At 39.7% G+C, this 26,035-nt stretch overlaps 1 protein-coding gene across 3 annotated transcripts in view; it reads right to left on the bottom strand.

Annotated features, from left to right (window-relative positions):
* LOC134360254 (matrix-remodeling-associated protein 7-like) overlaps window positions 1–26,035 on the bottom strand; it is a 114,021-nt gene that overhangs the window by 2,037 nt on the left and 85,949 nt on the right. The window contains exons 4-5 of one of the 3 annotated variants that reach the window (XR_010021295.1): window positions 24,892–24,963; window positions 3,828–3,864 (exon numbers count right to left, since the gene is read on the bottom strand). The exons of 1 other annotated variant lie outside the window; for it this stretch is intronic. Coding sequence is in view for 1 of the 2 variants with exons in the window: in XM_063074385.1 (XP_062930455.1) it covers window positions 24,930–24,963 (34 nt within the window). In the remaining variant the exon portion in view is untranslated. The remainder of the gene's footprint in view (window positions 1–3,827; window positions 3,865–24,891; window positions 24,964–26,035) is intronic. One more of the 3 variants, XM_063074385.1, reaches the window with a different exon arrangement.

Genomic DNA, 26,035 nt, shown 5'->3' with positions numbered 1-26,035 from the left:
CGGGTAGAGGGGAAAGCAATAGGCAAATTATACTTGCTACCACCAGTTTTCATGAAGTTACGAGGTCTGCCAAGTATCTACAAGTCCTTGGCCTAATGAATGTCACATCTGAGCACTGAAGCTCTGAAAAAGCCCAACCTTGCCAAGTGTCCCAGGTGGTGAAGGCTCTGGGGGTGAAAAAGATTTAGATTCTATGACAGCCAATGAAGAACTCCCAAGTATAGTTCAGTAAGTGTTTTAAAAACAAACTAACCACGAGGATCAGTTTCCAATATTTTAGCACAAAACAGGTTTGTCTCACATGAATGCATGCAACTATTTAGCTTGTCTTAAATCTAAGCTTTTGTACTATTAACATGTTAAACACCTTATAAAATTGTATTGACCAAAGTGAGAAACTCAAAACATCAAAAACCAACTTCAAAAGTTTAGTACTCACAACAATTTGCTCCAGAATTAAATGTTGCCACCTCTCTATATAGGAGATTTCAAAAAGGAGAAAGGAGACTGGATAAATTGGAACCTCATGACTTAATGTGTGAGAACCACGCCAACTGAAAAGCCCTCTGGTCCTATCAATGTGCAGATGTTCATTACGGAGGGATGGACAAAGTGGTCACTTAGCCAACACTGCCTATATGGTCACATTACCACTAGCTACAAATGAAAACTCATTATCTGTATCTGAACTGGAGAATAGGAAATATTCCAATTTCACTCCATGTGCATGGGCACATGGCCAAATGGTTAAGGCATTGGACTAGCGACCTGAAGGTCATGAGCTCGAGCCCCAGATGAGACAGCGTGTTGTGTCCTTGAGCAAGGCACTTAACCACACAGTGCTCTGCAACAACACTGGTGCCATTGCCCTTCCTTTGGACAATATCAATGTCGTGGAGAGGCGAGACTTGCAGCATGGGCAACTGCCTGTCTTCCATACAACCTTGCCCAGGCCTGCGCCCTGGAGAGTGAAGACTTTCCAGGCATAGATCCATGGTCTCGGAAGACCTTATCTTATACTCCAGCATTAGGTGTTATACTCAATTTGCATTTCATTTAACCCAACCTGACACCCAAAAGTCATGACATTAAACATTAGACTATCTTACAAACCCAAAAAAATAAACAGCCTGAACTTAGCTTACCATCAAAGGCTGCAATGGTGCACATTACACATCTGGGTGTCTGGTGTAAGCATTAAGATTGACCCTTATGTATGTTCTAGTTAGCATTGGCAGAAGCTGCAGATATTGATAAGGCATCAGGTTCATTTGAAAGAGATTCGCTCCAAATTTAAAAGCATCATGGTCCACATTGTTTGTGCCAAAAATACTGATAGCCTTAGTTTAAGGTGCAAGTCGAAGATGAAGTACAAATATATCACATTTCCAAGTCACCTTTAAGTATCCAAACGCAGGAAAAATGATAAGACTAGGAAAGGAACTGTAGCTATGTAAAGCTGTGATATGATTAAGAAAGCAATCATACATTGATTTGAGGACAGTAATGGAAGTGTGTTTGCCATCTACAGTGGCATGCAAAAGTTTGGGCACCGCAGTCAAAATTTCTGTTACTGTGAATAGTTAAGTGAGTAGAAGATGAACTGATCTCCAGAAGTCATAAAGTTAAAGATGAAACATTCTTTTCAATATTTTAAGCAAGATTAGTGTATTATTTTTGTTTTGTACAATTTTAGAGTGAAAAAAAAGGAAAGGAGCACCAAGCAAAAGTTTGGGCACCCCAAGAGATTTGAGCTCTCAGATAACTTTTTCCAAGGTCTCAGACCTTAATTAGCTTGTCAGGGCTATGGCTTGTTCACAGTTATCGTTAGGAAAGGCCGGGTGATGCAAATTTCAAAGCTTTATAAATCCCTGACTCCTCAAACCTTATCCCAACAATCAGCAGCCATGGGCTCCTCTAAGCAGCTTCTGAGCACTCTGAAAATTAAAATAAATGATGCCCACAAAGCAGGAGGAGGCTATAAGAAGATAGCAAAGTGTTTTCTGGTAGCCGTTTCCTCAGTTCGTAATGTAATTAAGAGATAGCAGTTAACAGGAACAGTGGAGGTCAAGTTGAGGTCTGGAAGACCAAGAAAACTTTCCGAGAGAACTGCTGGTAGGATTGCTAAAAAGGCAAATCAAAACCCCCGTTTGACTGCAGAAGACCTTCAGGAAGATTTAGCAGACTCTGGAGTGGCAGTGCACTGTTCTACTGTGCAGCGACACCTGCACAAATATGACCTTCATGGAAGAGTTATCAGAAGAAAACCTTTTCTGTATCCTCACCACAAAATTCAGCATCAGAAGTTTGCAAAGGAACATCTAAACAAGCCGGATGCATTTTGGAAACAAGTCTTGTGGACTGATGAAGTTAAAATAGAACTTTTTGGCCACATTGAGCAAAGGTATGTTTGGAGAAAAAAAGGTGCAGAATTTCATGAAAAGAACACCTCTCCAACTGTTAAGCACGGGGGTGGATCAATCATGCTTTGGGCTTGTGTTGCAGCCAGTGGCACGGGGAGCATTTCACTGGTAGAGGGAAGAATGAATTCAATTAAATACCAGCAAATTCTGGAAGCAAACATCACACCATCTGTAAAAAAGCTGAAGATGAAAAGAGAATGATTTCTACAACAGGATAACAATCCTAAACACACCTCAAAATCCACAATGGACTACCTCAAGAGGCACAAGCTAGAGGTTTGCCATGGCCCTCATAGTCCCCCAACCTAAACATCATCAAAAATCTGTGGATAGACCTCAAGAGAGCAGTGTATGCAAGACGGCCCAAGAATCTCACAAAACTAGAAGCCTTTTGCAAGGAAGAATGGGCGAAAATCCCCCAAACAAGAATTGAAAGACTCTTAGCTGGTTACAGAAAGCACTTATAAGCTGTGATGCTTGCCAAAGGGGATGTTACTAAGTACTGACCCTGCAGGGTGCCCAAACTTTTGCTTCGGGCCCTTTTCCTTTTTTGTTATTTTGAAACTGTAAAAGATGGAAATAAAAAAGTAATCTTGCTTAAAAGATTAAAGAAATGTGTCATCTTTAACTTCATGCCTTTTGGAAATCAGGTCATCTTTTACTTGCTTAGCTATTCACAGTAACAGAAATTTTGACCGGGGTGCCCAAACTTTTGCATGCCACTGTATCCCAACATAATTTGAAGCAATAGCAACTAAATTTAAACTTCTCTTCTCAGAAATGAAAAAATCCTCCAATCACACTTTAAACATACTGGAAATATTTCAAAAAGTACCACCAGCCATTCTCAGCTTTTGGGCATGTGGTAACACCTTCCAGCTGTAGATAGATGTGACTTGTTGGAGTCTATTTAGAATTATCTAACCCCTCGTGGCGTTCATGAGGCAAGCCAATTGCAAGCACTGCAGCCCTTCCATAACATTTTCCCAACATGGTTGGCAATTAAATTCAGAATTTAAATCAACTATATTTCAAACATGGTGCTTGCAGATGAGCTTCCTATGCACCAACTGCTATTCCCCCTCATTTGTAGGGGAAGCAGGTTTGGCAGAGAATTTTGGAAGGGTAGGGAGGTTGGCTGAGTATTTACAGCTGTAATCTTACAGCCACAATGAGAATAAGCTGAAAGGGGAAAAGATCATGGGAATGGGTCACCTACCAAATGGACTGGTCAGTCCTTTATAATAAATTTCTGGTGTAGCTGATCTAGCCATTGTTAGAAATTAACACTTAAAATAAATCTGCCTGAACTCTTCATATAATCATATTGGGCTCCACAATTTCAACATTCATAACAAACTAGCTCAAGCAGAAAATACACCGGGTATAAAAATCTGGACTTACCAGAGATTCGGTGCATCCTAGTGTATGTAGCATCATGCTGGGAAAAAGCAAGTACAGTGAAAGCAATGTAGAGACACATGCAGGAAGATGTTGGCAGAGTGAAATAAAGGTGAGGGGAAAGCAGTGAGCATATGAACATGATCTTCAAGTCATTGTCCCAGTAGTCAAGTTAGTAAAGAAAAAAACATACCAAAATTAGGCCAGCTTTACTGAGAAACACACCAATACATTTCAAGCTTCAAACGTGACAAAATGACAAGATACATCAATGACTACCCTTCATTAGTTTGGTTGTCAGTACTTTAGTCATGAAAACAGTAGTTTTATTCTTAGCCTCTCATTTAGAAAACATTTCAGAACTCACCAGGAAACAAGTCCATAAAAGTTTCTACAGATTACTCCTGAGGAGAGCACAGACGCTTCAACAAAAACCATCCCTAATCACACCATTTTTAACTGCATTCCAAAAGCAGTCTTAAAAGCCGGTGTCAGGGAAACAACAAGAGTTTAGCCAGTCAAATGCTTAAAAAAAACCTGTAATCTCTCCAATTTCTAGAGGAAAATGGGATTGCTAAAAACAGAAAAAGAAGCTAATCAGATTTACAGTTTGCTGCTAAGGGAATTAGGCCACCCAATGGGACAAAATGAATAGCACTTTTTGCTCAAATTTACCCAATTGCAGTTAATTCAGTGCCTACTGGTACAATGTTACCAAGGACATGATTTCTTTTTAAGTACTTTTGTTCAATTGCAATTTAATTGAGCTGTTTCAGGAACTGGTGATAAAATTTGGGATGTTCTAACTGGACTACGTTTACTGCCCCATCTGCAGTTAAAGTTGGTCAGTACAGTTTGGGTTAGAACATCAGGTCATCTTCAAATCAGAATAGCTGGATCCATCAGATATGAATGAGTCAATCTTCATATTGGCTCGTAAAACGATTTCCTACCCTCCTCAAAAGCATTACAGAATAGATTTCACAGTTCTTGTATACTAACATCTCTCAGATAACTACATGTATATGCTTGTATCTTTCCCCCATAGAAGTTAAGCCCAATACAGTTCCGAGTATATACACTCTACAACAGCAACACTAAATGGTTTGGTGTCCACAGCTCAGAAACTGGGAGGAAGAAATCTGCAAAATTCTGCAGTTACAAATGAGTTTTGAATTAAAGTGCTTCTTTTATGAAGCACCCTCTGGAACCTCAATGCTGTCAGGAAAATTATGCGAATTGAACAGAGATTGCCTTTGTAAATGATTGACCACAGCTGCAATAAGATTTCTGACCCATGAACAAGTATCAAATTCCATGTGTTCAACTTTTTAATGCAAGGTTTTAACTAGTCCAAGAAACAGACTACAAACAATCCAGCAGCAATTGTATTCCTTTGTTATAATTAGACAATTTTTGAGAATGTTATGGAATCAAGTACCAACCACAACAGCCAGCACAAGGGGATTAAAATACATTATATTCGTATTACAGAGCAGATGATTAGTTTGCAAAAGGGAAGAAAAAACTAAGTGGAATGCAAGTCAACTGCAGCAGATGGAGCTACTAATTCTACATGGGTTTGCTTCAGGCACTTTAAGCTTCCTTCCCACAACCCAAAGAGGGGTGGGAACGTAGGATGTTGTCTCATTAAATGGATCCAATGTGAGTGAGTGGTAGAATCAGACATTAAATGTGATTTTCTTTTAAATGGGATTAGTGTAAACAAATGCTCATTAATCAAAACCTGGTGAGCCAAACAATTCATTCTTACCATCTAGGAGGTGGGCTGAGCTAAGGACACTTATTCAATTAATTTGTATGCACTTACAATGATACAAGAACTGAATAAACGTTCAATGAAAAAGAACCCTCGTATAATTACATGAGGATCCTTTCTCCTATTGTCTGCTCTCCTCTCCTATCAGATTCTTTCTCCAGCTCTTACCCACCTGGCTTCACCTATTACCTCCTAGCTGTCCCCTTTCCCCTCCCCCCATCTTTTTATTCTGGCATCTTCCCCCTTCCTTCTTAGCCCTGAAGAAGGGTCTCTGCCCGAAATGTCGACTGCTTACTCTTTTCCATAGATGCTGCCTGACCTGCTGAGTTCCTCCAGCATTTTGTGTGTACGGCTGAGGATCCTAATGACTGGCTCTAAAACTTAGCTTATTCAGTCCACCATTGCTATTACAATATGGAGGGCAAGGGGAAAAAATGGAATCCAGAAAAAAATAAACAAATCAAACAATGCCAGGTTATATACCATGCCTTTGAGATAAAGAGTTAACATATACTTCTACCATCTCTGCATAACTCAATGTCTTTGTTACAAGCACCTGCCTTCAGCAGCACAAGGAAAAACTTGTAATTATATCTTTTAAAAACTGTTTCCTAGCTCTTGTGGGAAAAGCCATTTTGCTATCACCACTATCTTCCTAAGGTCAACCCCCCATAGAGATTTTCACTTGTGAAAATTGTATAGAATGCAAACTGTACTTGCCATCTTGAACTTCACTCACTGATCATTACATTGTTTTACCTAAGTGTTTGAAAACTACCTTTTTGGAAATTCATCCAGAGTGCTACAAATGTTCAGATCAGGCAGCACCAGGGAAGGATAAGCAGTGAAGCTTTCATGTCAAGGACCCTTCCGAAAGGGGAACATTGAGTTTGGGGGCAGGATCAGGAGATGCAAAGGACAAAATTAATCTGATGACTAGAGTGAAGACAGGCTTGTCAGATTATAGATGCCTTCTAAATAGATTAATGATGACAGTTAATAAAATAACCAACATACTAGTAAAGGTTTCTGGAACTGCAGAGATCAGGCACTGCCTGCGCAAAAGCAGTTAATATCACACAAAAATACCTTGCAGTCGAACAACCCAGCTCTTAGACAAACAGTAAAAAAAAAATTGCCTAAGATGGTTTCATTTAATATCTAGCCCTGGAAAGTGCAAAGTTCAGAGATGAAAATTGTGCACTGGCTCCCATTATCCAGTTATGTCTAATGAAGAATCCTCAGTGCCAACAAACAAGTTCTCACTGGTAAAACCAAATGGGGCTATGCACCTCACTGATGAAAAAAAGGCCATATTTACAATTAATCTACAACAGGATGTCTTTAATTTAATTTTTCAAAACAATGTACATGGGGAATGATAAGAAAACTACAACAAAAAAAAACACAAATTTGAGTTAAATGTTAATTTGGACCAGAATATAGCTACTTAAAATTGAAGTCACTGCTTCAGGTTTGCTGCAGAATTTCTGTGCATACCCAGGCATCAATCACCTGTCATTTAAGCAATTTGAAAACAGCTTTCATGTAATAAATTGATATTAACCTCCAAACTTCATCTTAGAATATAACTATATACGTTGGTTCAGAAAATGCAGAGAGGAAGTGCTTTCAAAAACTATTATCTAAGATTTAATGTTTGATTTAATTGTAAACATATTGTTGCCTCATTTTAAAAAATGTATTCTTTGTGCAACTGTTAAGTTAGAAAACTGCAGACATAAATAAACAAAGGTGCATCAGTCTTAGTAGCCAATCCCAAATGGGAAGTTAATTCTGGTAAAGCTCTACTTAGTTACAGACAGAAAGGGCTTGTTTAAGCCAGACATCCCACCTCTCCCGGAAGTTCCGGGAGTCTCCCGCATATTGATAGTGGCTCGGACGCCTGGAAATTATATACAATATCACGGAAATAGATCTTTTTGAGAGGGAGAGGGAGAGCGAGAGAGAGCATCCTGATTGGTCTCTCTTCGTGCTAAGAGTGGTCCCCAACCACCAGGCCGCGAGGAAAAGATATGATTTGGCGATATGAAATGATATGAGTCAGCTGCACCTTTCCTCATTCCCTGTCACACCCACTGTTGAATTTTAATGCACGTGAGGTCATCAGTGACCCACGAGGCAAAGCAATGGGTCCATGACCCATCTGTGAATGTCCCCAGTGAAGCTTCCATGTCAGTGCGGGAAAAAGATCAACTCCTCGAGCTTGCAAATGATGGCGGGCTGAAAAGTATGTTTGACATAACATCTCTGCCAGCATTCTGGACCAAAGTCAAGGCTAAATATCCTGAGGTAGCCACGAAAGCACTGAAAACGTTGCTTCCATTTCCAACATATCTCTGCAATGAATGCAATGAAAACTAAATTGCGGAATAGACTGGACATAAGGAACCCCCTTCGAGTATCGCTGTCTCCCATCACCCCTCAATAGGACTGTGTTGTTGCAGGAAAACAAGCCCAGGGCTCCCACTGATTCAGCGATATTGGTGTGTTGGAATGATTTCATATGTTCATACAAGGAAAATATGTGCTGTGTTTAATATCGAAATGTTACTTAAAATGTTATGATGCTATTGACTTATAAGTGACTTATCAGTGGTCCCCACCCTCCCGGCCGCGAACAATACAGCGGTGGCCGGAATGCACCCAGCACATCTTTAAGAAAAAAGCCGAAATAAACAAGCTAATTAATTAGGTGCCGCCCGGCACATAAATGTCGGCCCAGATCAGAGGAGATTGCCAATTGCGTCGTCTCTGATCTGGGCCGATGTTTACATGCCAGGCGGCACATAATCAATTAGCTTGTTTGTTTTGGCTTTTTTCTTAAAGATGTGCTGGGTGCGTTCTAGCTACCGCTGCATGCTTCGCGGCCCGGAGGTTTGGGACCACTGTTATAATTGACTTACCACTACATTCATGCAAGGAAAATATGCGCTGTGTGTTTAATATTAAATTAATTAGATAAACCCCTTTAGAAATGAAATTGAGTGTATTAGTCACTTACAAGTGACTTATAGTTGACTTATCACCTATATTCCGGTCGCGTTTAACACCCACCCCCCCCCCCAGGTCAGCCAGTCCGCAAGAATATTGTCAATATTCAACCGGTGCGCGGTGCAAAAATGGCTGGGGACCCCTGATTTAAACTAGCTGGCTAGCTGCCAAGGAGCTACGCTACTGATGTCCTGTGTGATGAGGCCAAACTCCCTGTAGACCTGCTTAAAGTTGTAATAGAATAAACATGATAATATAAGTACATATTTTAATGTCACATTTGTTGCATATACCCAACTTGGTTTACAGATTAGACAAAATCAGTAAACAATATTACATACACCCTTGGAGGTCGACGGGGGGGGGGGGAATATGGGGTTGCGGGGGGGGGGGTGAGTGTGCTACCTCCCTGAAATGAATTTTTGCAGGGTGGGATGTCTGTTAAACAGACAACCGATTCCAACTGTAACTCTTAATGGCATGTTTAAAATCATTTGTAATGAAAAAGACATAGGTTTCCCTCAAAGTTAAAAAGTTTGCATGTTTATACTACATTTTGTACATTAGGTGTTAACTGCTCTCTGGTCCATCAATGGAGGATCAATTCCTTCCGAGTAGTATGTAATCAATGAGCTCTCAAGTGAAAATTGTATTTAGCCAAGCTGCTCTTGCCGCAACTATTCACAATACTGAGTTAAGGCAGCCAGCTTCATAGAAGCTGAGGAAAACTCCAGGAGAATCACTCAACCACATTATTCCACTACAGAAACACAGCTCATGACATCTTATCAGTGAACAGATATCTGTTATGGCTTGAAAACTGAAAACAAACAGACTAGGGAAAGATCAAGTACAGACAACAAACCTGTTGAGTTAGAAAAATGCAGACATAAATGAACAAAGGTGCATCAGTCTTGGTAGCCAATCCAAAATGGGAAGTTAACCCTTTAAAACACAAATCTTTCATTACTTCACCCCCCATAGTGCTTTCAAAACTCCTTATCTAGCAAGGAGTTGCACATGTTCTTGATATACATTGCAAGTGTTGGTGTCCACTGTTCTGGATCTCCAGGGTCCAGCAGCAGTAATACAGTGTTAGTGACAAAGTTATAATATCTTAGTAGAATTAGTACAATCACTGAAACAGTCATCTCTGATTTATGGGCTGCAATTTTTTCAACAAGCCTTTGAGCAGTGACAGACTTTGAATGTGGACATCCAAATTGCTGTCTCTTCAAAGTCAGCTGAGAGTTTATGTTTAATGCTTAGCTATTCAATATTGCAAATTCATGTTGGAGACCAAATGCAGTTTTTCATTCAGCAGCTTAATTTAAGGTTCCCACTTTCTCCTGCATACCAATTAAATAAATTTTGTTGTTTTTAAAACTCAGAAGCATTAATTAGATGGTATCTTACTCAACATCCAAAGATCTCAGATCAAAAAGATTCATAGCTAACCTCAAGCATGTTATTTGAACAGATGTGCAAAATTAATACATGTTTCATTTAATCTCATCGCATATTGTGGAAAACAGCAGCAGCATCAAGGCAAATGCTCTAGGACAAAATGTATTTTTGCACCAAGGTGGAAACAACCCTTCAGGAAATAGGAGAAATGCATAGTTCCTTTCAATTTGATTTCCACCAAAATTTTCACAATAGTCTGCTCAGAATGTTTCCTTATGTGTAGTCCCCATGGGAAGACTGCTGGATTTTAGATTCTACACCAGCTGTTTTGCAGCCAATATTGTTAGTTGTAGGCCATTCCATAAAGGGCAGGGTGACTGAAAAAGTTAATTTGCTTTGCAACTACAGGAAGCCCAGATGAATTTCACAGAAGTTTAAATCTTAATGAATGCATTAAGGCTGCTGCTCTTGACATAGAGTGTCACCACCTTTCAAGGATATAATCAATCAGACATAATATGGAATGAAATCCAAATACTTTTATAGCAAAAAAAAGTGCATTTTAAATTGTTATTGGGACGTGGTTCCACTTGGTCCACAAATTGAACTTGACAAGTAGGACAGCGGATGAAGGCAATGCAGCGGACGTTGTCAAAAAGCATTTGACATGGTCCTGCAGGGATGACTGGTCAAGAAGGCTCAGTGGCTTGGCACTCAGGATGAGGTAGTAATTTGGATGAGACATTGGCTTTGTGGGAGAAGTCAGAGAGTGGCAGCAGAGGATTGCCTCTCTGACTGGAGGTCCGTGACTCGTGGTGTGCCGCACGGATCAGTGCTGGATCCTTTGTTGTCATCTCTATCAATGATCTGGATGATAATGTGGCTAACTGGATTAGCAAATTTGCAGATGACACCAAGACTGGGGGTGTAGTGGACAGAGGGGAGGGCTATCATAGCTTGCAGAGGGATCTGCATCAGTGGGAAAAATGGGTTGAACAGCAGCAGATGGAGGTATCCAAAATCATGAGCTGTGTAGATAAGGCTTATTCCACTGAGACTGGGTGGGACTACAACCAGAGGTCATGGGTTAAGGATAAAAGGTAAGAAGTTTAAGGGGCACACGACAGAAACGCCTTCACATAGAGGGTCATGAGAGAGTGGAATGAGCTGTCAGCACAAGTAATGCATGCAAACTTGATTTCAAAGTTTAAGAGAAGTTTGTATAGGCACATGGATAGTAGGGATATGGAGGGCTCTAGTCCCGGTGCAGGTTAATGGGGGTAGCAGGAAGCTTCAGTGGTTTTGGCATTGACTAAATGGGCCCAAGGTCCTGTTTCTGTGCTGTACTTCTCCATGGCTCTAATTTCAAACTCACAAAGCTGTGTTGTTTACAGGCCTTTCAAACAGCTTTTGTTCAAGAAAAATGTAGTGAAGTTAAAACAAAATGTATCACCACCTATCTCACGCAAATCATGGCACCCTAGTTTCCTTGTCACCTCTGGCCATACTCCTCCTTTCCTCTTGCACCTTGCAAATTTCAACACTCCCTCGGTTCCAGCAAGTTGCACATCCAACACTGGCTACTCAACTGCAAGTCTGAGCAAAACTTCATGTTTTTCCAATACTGCAGATCGAGCATTGAATTATTTACTGGAATAAGATTCCTGAGAACCACCTTATACCTGTACCGAGTATGACAAGCACTTTCAACACACACAGAATGCTGGAGGAACTCGGCAGGCCAGGCAGCATCTATGGAAGAGAGTACAGTCAATGTACCAGGCAAAAAATCCTTCATCGGGTCTGGGGAAAAAAAAGGGTCAGAGCAAGAAAGTGGAAAGGATGGGGAGGATGAGGGGGGGAAGAACCACAAGATGATAGATGAATCTGGGAGGGCAGCTGCTGGAAAGGGGTGAAGTGAAGAGCTGGGAAGTTGGTTGGTGAGAGATTCTGGGCTGGAGAAGGGGAAATTTGATAGGAGATGACAGAAGGCTATGGAAGAAGGAAAAGGGGGAGGAGCACCAGCGGGAGGTGACAGGCAGCTAAGGAGATAAGGTGAGAGACAGAAATGGGAATGGGGAATGGTGAGGGGGGGCATTACAGGAAGTTAGAGAAATTGATGTTCATGTCATTAGGTTGGAGGCTACCCAGAAGAAATACAAGTTGTTGCTCCTCCAACCCGAGTGTGGCCTCATTATGACAGTAGAGGAGGCCACGGACTGACGTGTTGGAATGGGAATGGAAAGTAGAATTAAAATGGGTGGCCACTGGGAGTTCCTGCTTTTCCTGGCGGACAGAGCGTAGGTGCTCAGTGAAGCCATCTCCCAATCTGTGTCGGGTCTCATTGATATACAGGAGGCCACACTGGATACAGTACATGCCCTCAAAGACTCACAGGTGAAGTGTCACATCACCTGGATGGACTGTTTGAGGCCCTGAATGGTAGTGAGGAAGGAGGTGTAGGGGCAGGTGTAGCACTTGCGTTGCTTGCAAGGATAAGTGCCAGGAGGGAGATCAGTGGGGAGGGACAAATAGACAAGGGAGTCGCGTAGGGAGTGATGCCGGTGAAAAATAAAGTTGGGGCGGGGCAAAGGGGGAGGGTAAGAAGTGCTTGGGTGGTGGGACCCCTCTGAAGATGGCGGAAGTTATGGACAATTACAGAGGCTGGTAGTGAGGTAAGTGAGGACAAGAGGAACCCTACCCCTAGTGGGTGGCAGGAGGATGGCATGAGGGCAGACCTGCGTGAAATGGAAGAGATGCAGTTGAGGGCAGCAGTGATGGTGCTGGAAGGGAAGTCTCTTTCTTTGAAGAAGGGGGGAATCTCCTTAGTTCTGGATCTACTGTATCTGGTACTGCTGGTGTGGCCTCCCATATACCAGTGAGACACAACACAGATTGGGAGACCGTTTCGCCAAGCACCTATTGCTCTGTCCTCCAGCAAGAGCAAGATCTCTCAGTGGCCACTCATTTAAATTCCATTTCCCATCCTGACATCCCAGTCCATGGCCTCCTCTACTGTCGCAATGAGGCCACAATCAGGTTGAAGAACACCGCCTTGTGTTGTGTTCCATCTTGGTAACCTGATGGCATGAACATCAATTTCTTTAACTTCTGGTAATGCCCACCCCTTTTCCACATTTCTCTCTTTCACCTTATCTCCTTACATGCCCATCACATCCCTTTGGTGCTCCTCCCCGTTCTCTTTCTTCCATGGGTTTCTGTCCTCCTCTGTCAGATCCCCCCCCCCACCGCCACTCCAGCCCTGTATCTCTTTTACCAATGAACTTCCCAGCTCCTTACTTCAAACCTCCTCACCCCCGCCCCTAGGTTCACCTATCACCTTGTGGCTCTCCCTCCCCTCCCCCCATTTTCTTACTCTGACTTCTAATCTCTTTTCTCCCCAGTCCGGATGAAGTGTCTCGACCCAAAACGTTGACTGTACTCTTTTCCATGGATGCTGCCTGGCCTACTGAGTTCCTCCTGCATTGCGTGCATGTTGCTTGGATTTCCAGCATCTGCAGATTTTCTCGAGTGTGCTGACAAGTGCATTAACCTACTATTCAATTTGCCACTAGTTAATGAAAGGAGGTAATAATCTGACATCCATTTCACTCTTCCTAATATCCTCAGTGCAATTCCACCCGTTTTGGCTGCGTTGTTATTTCAGTCTAGTGGTTGAAGTTTTGTAAAATATCTGACTGCAGTAAGCAGACTTGACCTTCGAACTCAACAACCAGTGTAATCTTATACCTGTTAAACCAACTACATTATAAATTACACATGGAGATTCACAAGGATGTTCACAATGAAGGAGACACAGTTACAATAGGCTAGGTTTATTCACACAGCAATGTATTAGTCTGAGGTTAGTAAAATTGAAGTGTGTAGGTAGGACAGTTTGTCAGACTGTTACCCCTAACCCCCACCCCACCTCCTCCCAGGGTAGGGGAGTTGAAAACTAAGGCACAGCTTTAAGGTGAGGAGAGAAATTTGAAGGATATCTGAAGGGCATGTTTATCTGGATCTATCTGCTGGAGGCAAGTGTTAAAGACTGATACAACTACAATATTTAAAAGGAAGTTGAATAGGAAAAGCAAAGTGTGATGCAGCATAGCACAGGCATTTAGGATGACCGTAGATGGCCAAACAGTATGCTTGCAGGATGGGGCCAAAAGGGCCCATTTCTGTCCTGCGCAATTCGATAATTCTACAGAACAGGTGGTCAGGGTGCACAGCCGCTCCTCCCTTCCCATCATCCTTAACACAGGTGTCCCCCAGGGCTGTCTGCTGAGCGCATTGCTGTTAACTCTGCTCACACATGACTCATGGTCGAACACCCGAGTCATCACATTGTCAAGTTCGCTGATGACATGACAGTGGTGGGGCTCATCACCAACAATGGTGAAATGGCCTATAGAGAGGAGGTGGAAGAGCTCTAGGTCTGGTGCCAGGCAAATAAACTCTACCTTAATGTCAACAAGACTAAGAAGATGGTTATTAACTTCGGGAAAACTCGCACCACTTGTACTCCCTTTATATTGGCAGCACAGCAGTGGAAACGGCAAGCAGTTTCAAACTCCCAGGAGTGCACGTCACACACAACTTCACATGGTCCCAAAACATCACCCTACACAGTCAAAAAAGCTCACTAATGCCTCTTTCTGAGGAGGCTAAAGAGAGCTGAACTTTGCCTAACCACACTAACGTCATTCTACAGATGAGCCATACAGAGAATCCTAGCAAGCTGTGTCATTGCTTGGTACAGAAGCTGCACTGCAGTGGACAGGAAGGCTCCACAACAGGAAGTCAAATCTGCCCGACACATCATTAGCGCCAGCCTACCTGCCATCAAGGACTTATATACAGAAAGGTGCCAGAAATGGGTCAATAATATCATGAAGGGACCCACAGACTGTGCTCATGGATTGTTTGCCCCTCTCCCAGTAGGGAGGAGGCTAGGTAGCATCCATACCAAGACCACCAGACTGAAAAACAGTTACTTTCCCCAAGCAGTAAGACTGATCGACTCCTCCACCCACCAGCTCCACCACTTTATTTCCCATCAATCACTTTAGGTACAGCCTAGCATCACTTTATGTATCAATATATACAAGCTATCTTATGTATTGATATTTATTGTGTGTTTTTTTTTGTATTATTATTGTGTTCATTATATTTTGTGGGTTTTTTTGTGCTACATCAGATCCAGAGTAATGATTACTTTGCTCTCTTTACACTTGTGTACAGGAAATAACTTTGAACAGTCTTGAATCTCTTGAGTGGGGGCAAGGAGTATCTGATCAAACTTCAATCATATCACATGAAACTTAAGGCAAACCACAAGGGTGATCTTGTTACAGAAGTTTATGTAATTGGTACATGTTAACAAAGTACAACCAAACTGTAGGTCCTGACATTTAGGAGGCTGATTTAAGGGATTTGAAGTGAATAAGAATCAAGGTAAAATCTATAAGCAGGATAGAAGCCTGCATGGTGAACACCAGTTCCAATGTAGCCTAGAAGGTTACCAGAGGGAAGGGTCTACATTCATCCATATAACACCAATGTAGAATTAAGGTCCTGCTAGACTATGCTATAAATTAAAAGGAATGGTGTTCAAGTATGATCATTTAACTTTAGTTTGGAGATGCCGCACAATAACATGCCTTTCTGGCTCAACGAGCCCACACCGTCCAACTATAAACATGTGACCAATTAACCTACTAACCCGTATGCCTTTGGAATGTGGGAGGAAACTAGAGCCCCTGGAGAAAACCCAAGTGGTCATGGGGAGAACGTACAAACTCCTTCTCGACAGCGGTGGAAAATGAACCCTGGTTGCTGGCGCTGTAAAGTGATGCAGTCACCATTGCGCCACTGTGCCGCCCCATGTCACAGACTTAACATTGAGATGACCAATAAAGATTGCACCTGCAGCACATGTCATTTCTTAGGACAGTGGTAGGAAGAAACCACTGTTGGGACCACCACCTAAACCAGGTGGAGACCAAGATCCTAGAGAATATTATGGGACAAGCTGAGGACTGCGAAGTATGACCTAGAGCACTCAATTATTAATAATACAAAGTTCAAACCTAAAATTCCAAGTATCATAATTTTTTTTCCTTTCGCTTCATTTATATTAAAGTACTTGTGCAGGACTCAAATGCTTTATATCATGGCATTGTGCAAAGGGGCTACAAGCACAAGACTAATGGTATCATTTGGAATCACAAAATTTTAACAGGTTACAATGCCACAAAAAACAGGCAAAAGTCAGCGAAGCCTTGAATCAGAAATTAGTTACATTTCACTCAGGCAATACATCTAGTGTTAAACAGACTGTGGAAACAAGTCAAGGAAGAAAATTAGAACAGCGGGAGCTATCAATAACTTCTCTGGTAGTAGTTGTCATGCTGTAAAGCAGAACTGCAGAGAGTGAACAACTGCAGCAAAAACAGGAAGCTTGCATCTTAAAATGGTGGATGTTAACCTCTTTACACTGGAACAAATCCAGAACATGGAACTCTGAACCTAGGGTATAATATTGCAGAAAACTGTTTAAAAGGGGCTTGGGAGTCCTCATGCAGAATTCCCTAAAAGTTAATTTGTAGGTTGAATCAGTGGCAAGAAAGGCAAATGTGATGTTAGCATTCACTTCAAGAGGACTAGAATACAAAAGCAAGGATGTAATGTTGAGGCTTTATGAAGCACTGGTGAGATCTCACTTGGAGTATTGTGAGCAGTTTTGGGAAAGGATGTGCTCGCACTGGAGAGGGTTCAAAGACGGTTCACCAAAATAATTCCAGGATTGAAAGGCTTCATATACCAAAGGGCTGACTTTAAGATATGGCTCAGATTATTAATTTTGTCTCTTGGAATACAAATGGTTTAAACCATCCAATTAAACAGAAAAAGATTTTTAAAGTATTCCAAAGACTGAATGCTCATATTATTTTTGCACCAGAAACTCATGTGAGGAAAGAGGACAGTCAAAGTTTCTTTAGGTTTTGAAAGAATTAACAGTGTCACTCGAACTCTCAGGCCAATGTGAAAGGAGTTCTAATTTTTAATAGATTCCTCAATTACATTAACTCATCAAGACATTGTTTCAGATCCAAGTGGTAGATCTTTGTTAATTACAGGGTTACTTTTTAATAAAGAAGTTGCTATGGTCAATGTTTGTGCTGCAAACGTGGATTATCCCGAATTTTTTAAGCACCTATTCACTTTTTTCTTAATTTAAACAAGTATATGTTGATAATGAGTGGTGATTTTAGTTGTTGTTTAAATCCCCGACGGGTAGATCCATATCTAGTCAGACTTTACCAAATAAGTCGGCTATTCTTATCAACTCTTTCATGATTGACTTTGGAATTTCAGAAATTTGGAGACTTTTACACCCTAAGGATAAAGAGTTTTCATTATTCCTACATGTTTATCATTCTTATTCTCGAATTGACTACTTTTTTATTGACTCTCATTTAATTCCATCTGTAATTGACTGTAATTATGACATTATTGCCATTTCTGATCATGCTCCAATGAAACTTTCTAACAAGTTAATGGATACTTCTCCTAGTATTAGACAATGGTGGTTTAATTCTAATCTGCTTCAAGACCCGGATTTTGTTAAGTTTATGAAGGAACAGATTGATCTCTTCTTTTCAACTAATATTATGGAAGAAATCTCCAACGGGACAGTATGGGACACTTTTAAGGCATATATCTGTGGACAGATTATTTCTTATTCTGTTGGTTTGAAAAAACGTATTAAGAATGAAACACATTTGTTGGTTGATAAAATTAAAGAAATTGATAAGAACTATTCTATTGCTCCTAGTAAGGAGCTTTATAAACAGAGTCGAACTTCAAATGGAACATAGCTTATTATTAACATCCTCGATTGAAAATCAATTAATGAAAACTAAAAGTGAGTTTTATATACATAGTGACAAATCGGGTAAATTATTAGCTAATCCATTGAAAATTGCTTCAGTTAAACATCAAATTATCAAGATTCGCAAACATGATGACACCTTGACAGTTAATTATGATGAGATAAACAAATCTTTTCAAGAATTTTATACCTCCTTATACCATTCTGAATTTCCTCACAATCTCAACACCATGCATGACTTTTTAAGGAAATTGAATTTTCCGAAATTATCACCCGAAGAATGTTTAACATTAGAAACTCCTATTATGGATGAAGAAATGACAGCTGTTATTTCCTCAATGAATTCTGGCAAAGTACCTGATCCAGATGCGTTTACAGTGGAATTCTTTAAGTTTTTTTTTCTTCTATTCTTTCTCCTTGGTTGTCTAGAGTTTTTAAAGAAGCAATCTGATTAGGTAAATTACCACAATCATTTTAAGGAGCTTCTATTTCTTTAATTCTTAAAAAGATTGTGCATCATACAGACCGATATCTCTCCTGAATATAGATTTGAAGATTTTTCCTAAAGTATTTGCAAACAGGTATTACCTCAAATCATCTCTGTGGATGAAACTGGACTTATTAAAAGTTGTCATTCATCTTTTAATATTAGGAGGTTAATGAATATTGTTTGTCCTCCTTCACTTAGTACTCCAGAATGTGTTATTTCTTTAGATGCTGAGAAAGTTTTTGACAGAGTTGAATGGTCATATTTATTTAGTGTGCTTGAGAAATTTAATTTTAGTCCGATATTTATATCTTGGATTAAATTGATATATCACACCCCTGTAGCTTCAGTTTTTACTAACAATCAAAGATCCCCCTTTTCTCACTTATCTCGGGGTACTAGGCAGGGATGTCCTCTTAGTACATTATTATTTGATATTGCCCTTGAACCTTTAGCATTGGCTATCCGAGACTCACCTAACATTTTTGGTATTACCTGTGGGAATGAAATCCATAAGTTATCATTATATGCAGATAATTTGTTATTATACATTTCTAATCCTGAGAAATCCATTCCCGCTATTTTATCTTTGTTGACTCAGTTTAGTAATTTTTCTGGTTATAAGTTGAACCTTAATAAGAGTGAACTATTTCCCCAAAATATGCAGGTTCCAATTTATGGATGTTTACCATTTAAATTGGTTACTGACTTTTTTTTACATATTTAGGGGTTAAAATTACAAAAAAGCATAAGGATTTATTTAAGGCTAATCTTTTACCTTTAATTGATCAGACTAAACTTCTGTTTACTAAATGGTCACCAATGTCTCTGTCATTGATAGGTCAGATCAATGCTATCAAGATGATTATTTTACCTAAATTTTTATATTTATTTCAAGCGGTGCCAATTTTTATTCCGAAATCCTTTTTTAATAATGTTGATTCCAAAATGTCTTCATATATCTGGCAGAATAAAAATCCTAGGTTAGGTAAAAGATACTTACAGAAATCTAAAAAGGAGAGGGGTTTGGCATTGCCGAATTTTAGATTTTACTATTGGGAAATTAATATTTGATATTTAAAATTTTGGTTATGGGGCTTGGACATAACTTCAAATCCACAATGAGTAAATCTTGAATGTAATTCTTTACAAGGGTTTTCATTGGGTTCTATTTTAGGGACTTCGCTTCCCTTTACTCTTTCTAAATTGTATAAACAAATGGATAACCCAATAGTAGAACATACTTTACGTATATGGTTTCAATTTCGAAAATTTTTTGGGTTAAAGCAATTTATCCTAGCAAGTCCTATTATATTTAATTTCTTCTTTCAGCCCTCTATCATGGATCAAGCCTATCTGACTTGGGAAACAAAAGGTATAGTACGATTTTGTGATCTATTTTTGGATAATTGTTTCACGTCCTTTTGAACAATTATCTAATAAATATAACTTGCCTAGATCCCATTTTTTTAAAGATATTTACAGATGAGAAACGTTTTAAATACTGTTCTTCCTACCTTCCCGAATTTATATTCAAGGGATATTTTGAAAAATTTTTTAGATTTAAATCGTTTTCAGAAAGGTGTAATAGCAACTATATATAATATAATTATGAAAATACATCCAGACGTATATAATAAAGTTAAGACTGATTGGGAAAGGGAATTTAAGATTATTTTACCGATTGAAAAATGGGAAAAAATTCTTTAATTAGTTAACTCATCCTCTCTATGTGCTAAACATGCATTGATACAGTTTAAAGTAGTGCATAGGGCTCATATGTCTAAGGATAAATTAGCTCAATATTACTCTCATATAAATCCTGTATGCGATAGATGTCACTCTGAGATAGCTTCTTTAACTCATACGTTTTGGTCATGTTCTTTTTTGAAAAAATACTGGAAAGATATTTTCAATTATTATTTCAACTGTTCTAAATATTGATTTACAACCTCACCCTATTACCACAATTTTTGGGTGACCAATGATAGAACCAAGTCATTTAACCTCTTCAGCTCAGCGGATGATTGCATTTCTTACATTAATGGCTAGAAGATCCATTTTGCTGAATTGGAAAGAGATCAATCCTCCCACCACATTTCATTGGTTCTCTCAAACTATGTTGTGTTTTTAAATTTAGAAAAAATTAGAAGTGTTACTTATGATCCCTCTATTAAATTCGAAAAGACTTGGAGGCCATTTATTCAACACTTCCATGTGATGTAATTTGACCTTTTCCAAACCTATTCTATTTCTTTTTAATATATGTTGAGAGGAGCGGAGTCGATGACACTAATGGTTCTTTTTTTTTGATGTTACATAACAGCCCATGTTTTTCTCATTTTAGTTTAGTTGATTAGTATTGTTTAGGTTAGTTTTTCTTTTGGGGTATATATTTTTTCCTTTTTCATGTTTTTTTTTGTATATTATATTTGTATCCTGTACGATTGGGAGGTTTAATACCCGTTTGTCAACTGGGTTTATATTTAAATATCATCCCAATAACTTTGTATCAATACTATGTTATGTTTATCATTATGAAACTAATAAAAAGATTGAAAAAGAAAAGAATGAAAGTCTTGTCAAGTGAGGAGTGTTTGATGGCTCAGGGCCTCAAGTCACTGGAACTCAGAAGAATGAGGGGTGACTTTACTGAAACCTATCAAATGTTAAAAGGCCTTGATAAGAGTGGATATGGAGAGGACATTTCCTTTGATGGGGCAGTCTAAGACTAAAGGACACAGCCTCAGAATACAAGCACGTTTTTAGAATGGAGGTGAGGTGGGAACTTCTTTAGCCAGAGACTGATGAATCGGTGGATTAATCAGCTTTGCCACCAACAGCTGTGAAGGCCAAGTCATTGGGTATGTTAAAGGCAGAGGTTGATAGATTCTTGATCTCTGGGCATGAAGGGCTATGGGGAGAAGGCAGGAGACTGGGGCCGAGAGTGTAATTGGATCAGCCATGATGAAATGGTGGAGCAGACTCAATGGACCAAAATGCCTAATTATGCTCCTATATCTTATGGCCTTAGAAAGGAAGCAGGCCTTTAGTTTCAGCTTCATGCACATATGAATAAATAAAATATTACATTTGTACATGCAGTGCTTGATAGTGAACGTAGATTAGGTAAAAGGCCAGTGTTAATGGACACAGACAAGTTACAGTAAATGGAGAAACTCTGCACATGCCTAGCATGTGGGGAAAAAGAGGAATCCCCCGAATTACTGAAATTTTAAAACTGAACTAATTTGTACCATCTTCCATCTAAAGCAGATGGTTAATTGAATTCAAAAGCACAATTAAAATATTTGAGAACTAGCCCAGATCCTGGTGGCTGGGAGAAAAACAATGAACTACAAAATGAAGACCAAGAGCAATTGTGACAGCCATGGTCAGTGTCACGTCAGGTAAAAAAGGAATGGAAGGCGTTTTTTTAATTACTTCCCATCAGCTCCAGATATATTGTTTACATGTTAGCTTTTTCAAAGTTACTGAACATCAACCAGAAATGGTAATTTATTTACTTTGCAGCAGATTGTCCAAGCACAAGACAAAAAGAGCCATATACTTCAATTGATGCAACTGAGACTGCAAGAAGCTATTGGGTGTAAACTACATTGTAAATAACACAAATGATGGGCGGCCCTGTGATGTCAGCCTCGGAGGCCAACTTGAGAACATCCTTCAGGAGACTGAACCCATGGAAAGCATCTGGCACATACGGGGCTATTGGCCGAGTACTAAAGACCTGGGCTGATGAACTGGCAGGATTGTTCACCAATATCTTTAATTTCTCGGTTCAACAGTCTGAGGTACCCACCTACTTCAAGCATGCTTCAATTATACTGGTGACTAAGAACTTGATGGCCTGCCTTAATGACTATTATCCAGTAGCACTTATCCACAGTGAAGAAGTTTTTTGACAGGTTGGTGATGAAACACATCAACTCCTGCCTAAGAAGAGACTTAGGTCTGCTCCAATTTGCCTATCAGTTCAAAAGGTCCACAGCAGATGCCATCTCATTGGTTCTTCACTTAACCCTGGAATATCGGGACAGCAAAGACATATACATCAGGATACTCTCCTTTGACTACAGCTCAGCATTCAATACTATCATCCTCTCAAAACTAATCAACAAGCTTCAAGAGGTAGGCCTCAAAACCTCCTTGTGCAACTGGATCCTCAATGTCCTTACTTGCAAGCCCCAATCAGTTTGGACTGGCAACAAAATGTTCTCCACAATCTTCATCAGCAGATGCATCATAACACTTAGCCCCTGCTCTACTCACTTCATACTTATGACATCATGCAAGGAAAGCACGGCAGCACCTCTACTTTCTTAAGAGTTTGCAATGATTTGGAATGTCATCTAAAACTCTGACAAACTTCTACAGCTGTGTGGTGGACAGCATGTTGACTGGTTGCATCACAGCCTGGTATGGAAGTATCAATGTCCTTTTAAAGAAAATGCAACAAGTAGTGGGTACAGCCAGTCCCTCATGGGTAAAACCCTCCCCACCAGTAAGCACATCTACACGGAGTGCTGCTGCAGGAAAGCAGCATCCAACAAGGACTCCCACCATCCGGGCCAAGACCTCTTCTCGCTACTGCCATCAGGAAGGTATACAGGAGCCTCAACCATCAGGCTTTTGAACCAGAGGGCACAACTTCAAATGCCCCATCACTGAAATAGTCGCACAACCTAGGAATTCACTTTCAAGGACTATTCCTCTCATGTTCACTATTTTTTTTCTTCTTTCTTATTGTATTTGCAGTTCGTTTTTGTTTCTGGACTCTAGTTGTCTATCCTGCTGAGTGTGGTCTTTCATTGCTTCTATTATGTTTCTTGTATTTACCGTGATTGCCTGCAAGAAATGAATCTCAGGGTTGTATATAGTGGGACATACATACTTTGATGATAAATTTACTTTGAACTTTGCAATGGAAAAACACAACTAATATTTTCCTTGAAGATGAATTACACCAACATCAATATAGATGCAAACATAAAATTGAAGATGGCTCCATCTTTATTCAATCAAATTCAATTACCCAAATTAAATAGCTACATTAGACCCAGAGCAATTTTTTTAAGGAAATAATGAGAAACAAGTAGTAATTTATTGAGAAAATTGTGCTTAGATTGCAAATATCGCCCAATTATAAAAAGATCCAGAAGGACTAATGGCTATAAAGAGAATAATTTGTACTAAGCAGTTACGATAATGTAGATATTTTAGAAGAACCAAAGAGTGCAATGTCTCTTCACAACTCAAAAACAACTTAAAACATTTGGAACAAAGATTATCAGCAGTTAAGCAAAAGGCATGTTGCAAAAGCACTGAACACTGGTGTCCAAACCTTAATCTTTTACATTCAAAGTTGTTCAGACTGCAATTAACTAAAAGGCTGAGGGAGGGATCTGGAGAGTGGATGCATTGGGCAAGGTCAGAGGGACATAATCTTTGACTTAACAGACTTAAGGAATCATGTGGGCTACTTCATTTTGAGCAAAGTGAAGGCAATAGTGAACTGTCTCCTTGTGATGCCAGAAATAAGCAAAGGATGCCATGAAGTTAAACATGTTGCAATCACATACAAACACAAGAGATGCTGCAGATGCTGGAAATCTTTAGCAACACACACACACACACACACACACACGCGCACACACACACACACGCGCGCACACACACACACAACACACACACACACACTCACACACAATGCTGGAGGAATTTGACAAGAGTCGCACACGTATGTGTCTTACTTTAAACAGTTCAATTTCTCTGCAATGAGTCAACAAAGTAAAACTTTCCAGAACCATGCTCATGCAATTGAAACTAAAACAGTGAATACAGAATCAATTGTTTTCTAACCTCAACTGTGAATGAATACATGCTTGGGTGGGCTGTTGTTAGAAGTGTTTGTACACTACAGAGTATGTAATGCACAAAATTAGAGGTGTAAAAAAGAAAATGTTTTTTTAAAATCATATTGTGATAACAAAGTTACACTTCCCAGGAAACTACCACTTCTGAATTTTTAAAAACAAGAAATAGCTGAGTACTGGATCATAGAATGAATGACAGTTGTGAAAGAAGGCAAATGTTAGAGGGAAAATAGCACTGGTAAAGATGAGACAGAGGCAAGGCACAATGAGTGGGGCAAGAAGCATCACTAATATGCATGCCAACTGTAAATATCCATACAAACACGATGGATGGGTTTTTTGAAGCCTGTATTATTGGTCATGTGCTCTAGTAGGGTTCAGGTTTAAATACATTCTTAAGTGTCCATTGAACCTTCTCTCCAGATCCAGTTTACTCATGACCAGTTACAGGTTTAGAAAACTCCTGGTAATAACTGTTAGTTTACTAGGCAGGCAATAATTTAGGAGTAACAGACATGGGGAGTGTTATGATGTGGAAAGACCAACATGCATGGGGCATACTGAAAATAGACGAGCCTTACCAAAACATGGTTACACAAAGCGTCATCAGGCCTAGAACCTATACGGAGGTGAGGTCAGGGGTTAACTCAACCCTGCAATGAAAGGTCAGGAATGAAGATTGGCTAAGCTCAAAAGAAAAAAGCAACACAACAATGTTAAATACAAATAAAACCAATATCGTCTCTGACACAAACAAAAAAAAAATACAGATGTAATATAGTGCATAAAATAAATCAATTACACAGCACTGTAATTTTTGCCTTACAAAGCCATTTGGATCAGTTTTACTGTTGATTGCAAAATGCTACCTCTCATCCATGTGTGGCATCAGGAGGTAAATGCTACCTCCCACTATCTGATGTCAGGAAAAGGTTGATGTCTTCGTTTTCAGGGAAACATTATGAAACATTATTTTTTCACTGATATAATAAGCACTACTTTCTAGAATTAAAAATTAAAAGCAACAATATTGATTTAAATTAGTTCACCAATTGTGTAAACAGGAACCTCAGGGAATGTCTCATTGGCATCAATGAGTTAGAATGATTCCAAGGTGCCCAAGATGGCAATGGTTGACAGGAGGAAGATCAAGCCTATCTGCTTATGTTACAAGAACCCGCATAATCTCAGGCAAAAGACAAACTCGTACATCAACTCCTTAAAATTCCAGGTAATTTGGCAATTCTAGTGAATACTGAAGCCCTCTTCACATTGTTAGGACAGTACCATATGACAAATAGCAAAATTACTTCTAATTTGGACAAATACTATTTTGGCAACAAAGCTACAAATGGATGTCTGACTCTACTTGTGCCATAGTCAGTTGATCTGTTGGGTATTTATTACAGTGTGGGATGCCAGTTTATGGTCTGAACACTTAACAAGGCAGAGGATAAATTGCATTCAACTCAAGTGCTGCACCTCCTTTGAATTGGCGGCACTGTCCATCTAGTTTGTATAATAAATGGCAAGTGAGGCCTGATATCATGATTACATCTACCAGCCAGCCCAAGGGAAACTCTATAACAGGATATGCTGCAACTTTATAGGGGGTTACTATGCTGTCCATTATTTGCAGATTCATGTCACTGGACGGTTTTAAAATTAAACACTAGCAGAACTTGTAGTTTTCCTTAACTGAAGGAAAGTTTCTTCCCAGCCTCA

Source organism: Mobula hypostoma, chromosome 22 (genome assembly GCF_963921235.1).
Source record: "Mobula hypostoma chromosome 22, sMobHyp1.1, whole genome shotgun sequence".
NCBI classification, from domain to species: domain Eukaryota; kingdom Metazoa; phylum Chordata; class Chondrichthyes; order Myliobatiformes; family Myliobatidae; genus Mobula; species Mobula hypostoma.
This window is presented reverse-complemented; position numbering and strand designations above follow the sequence as displayed.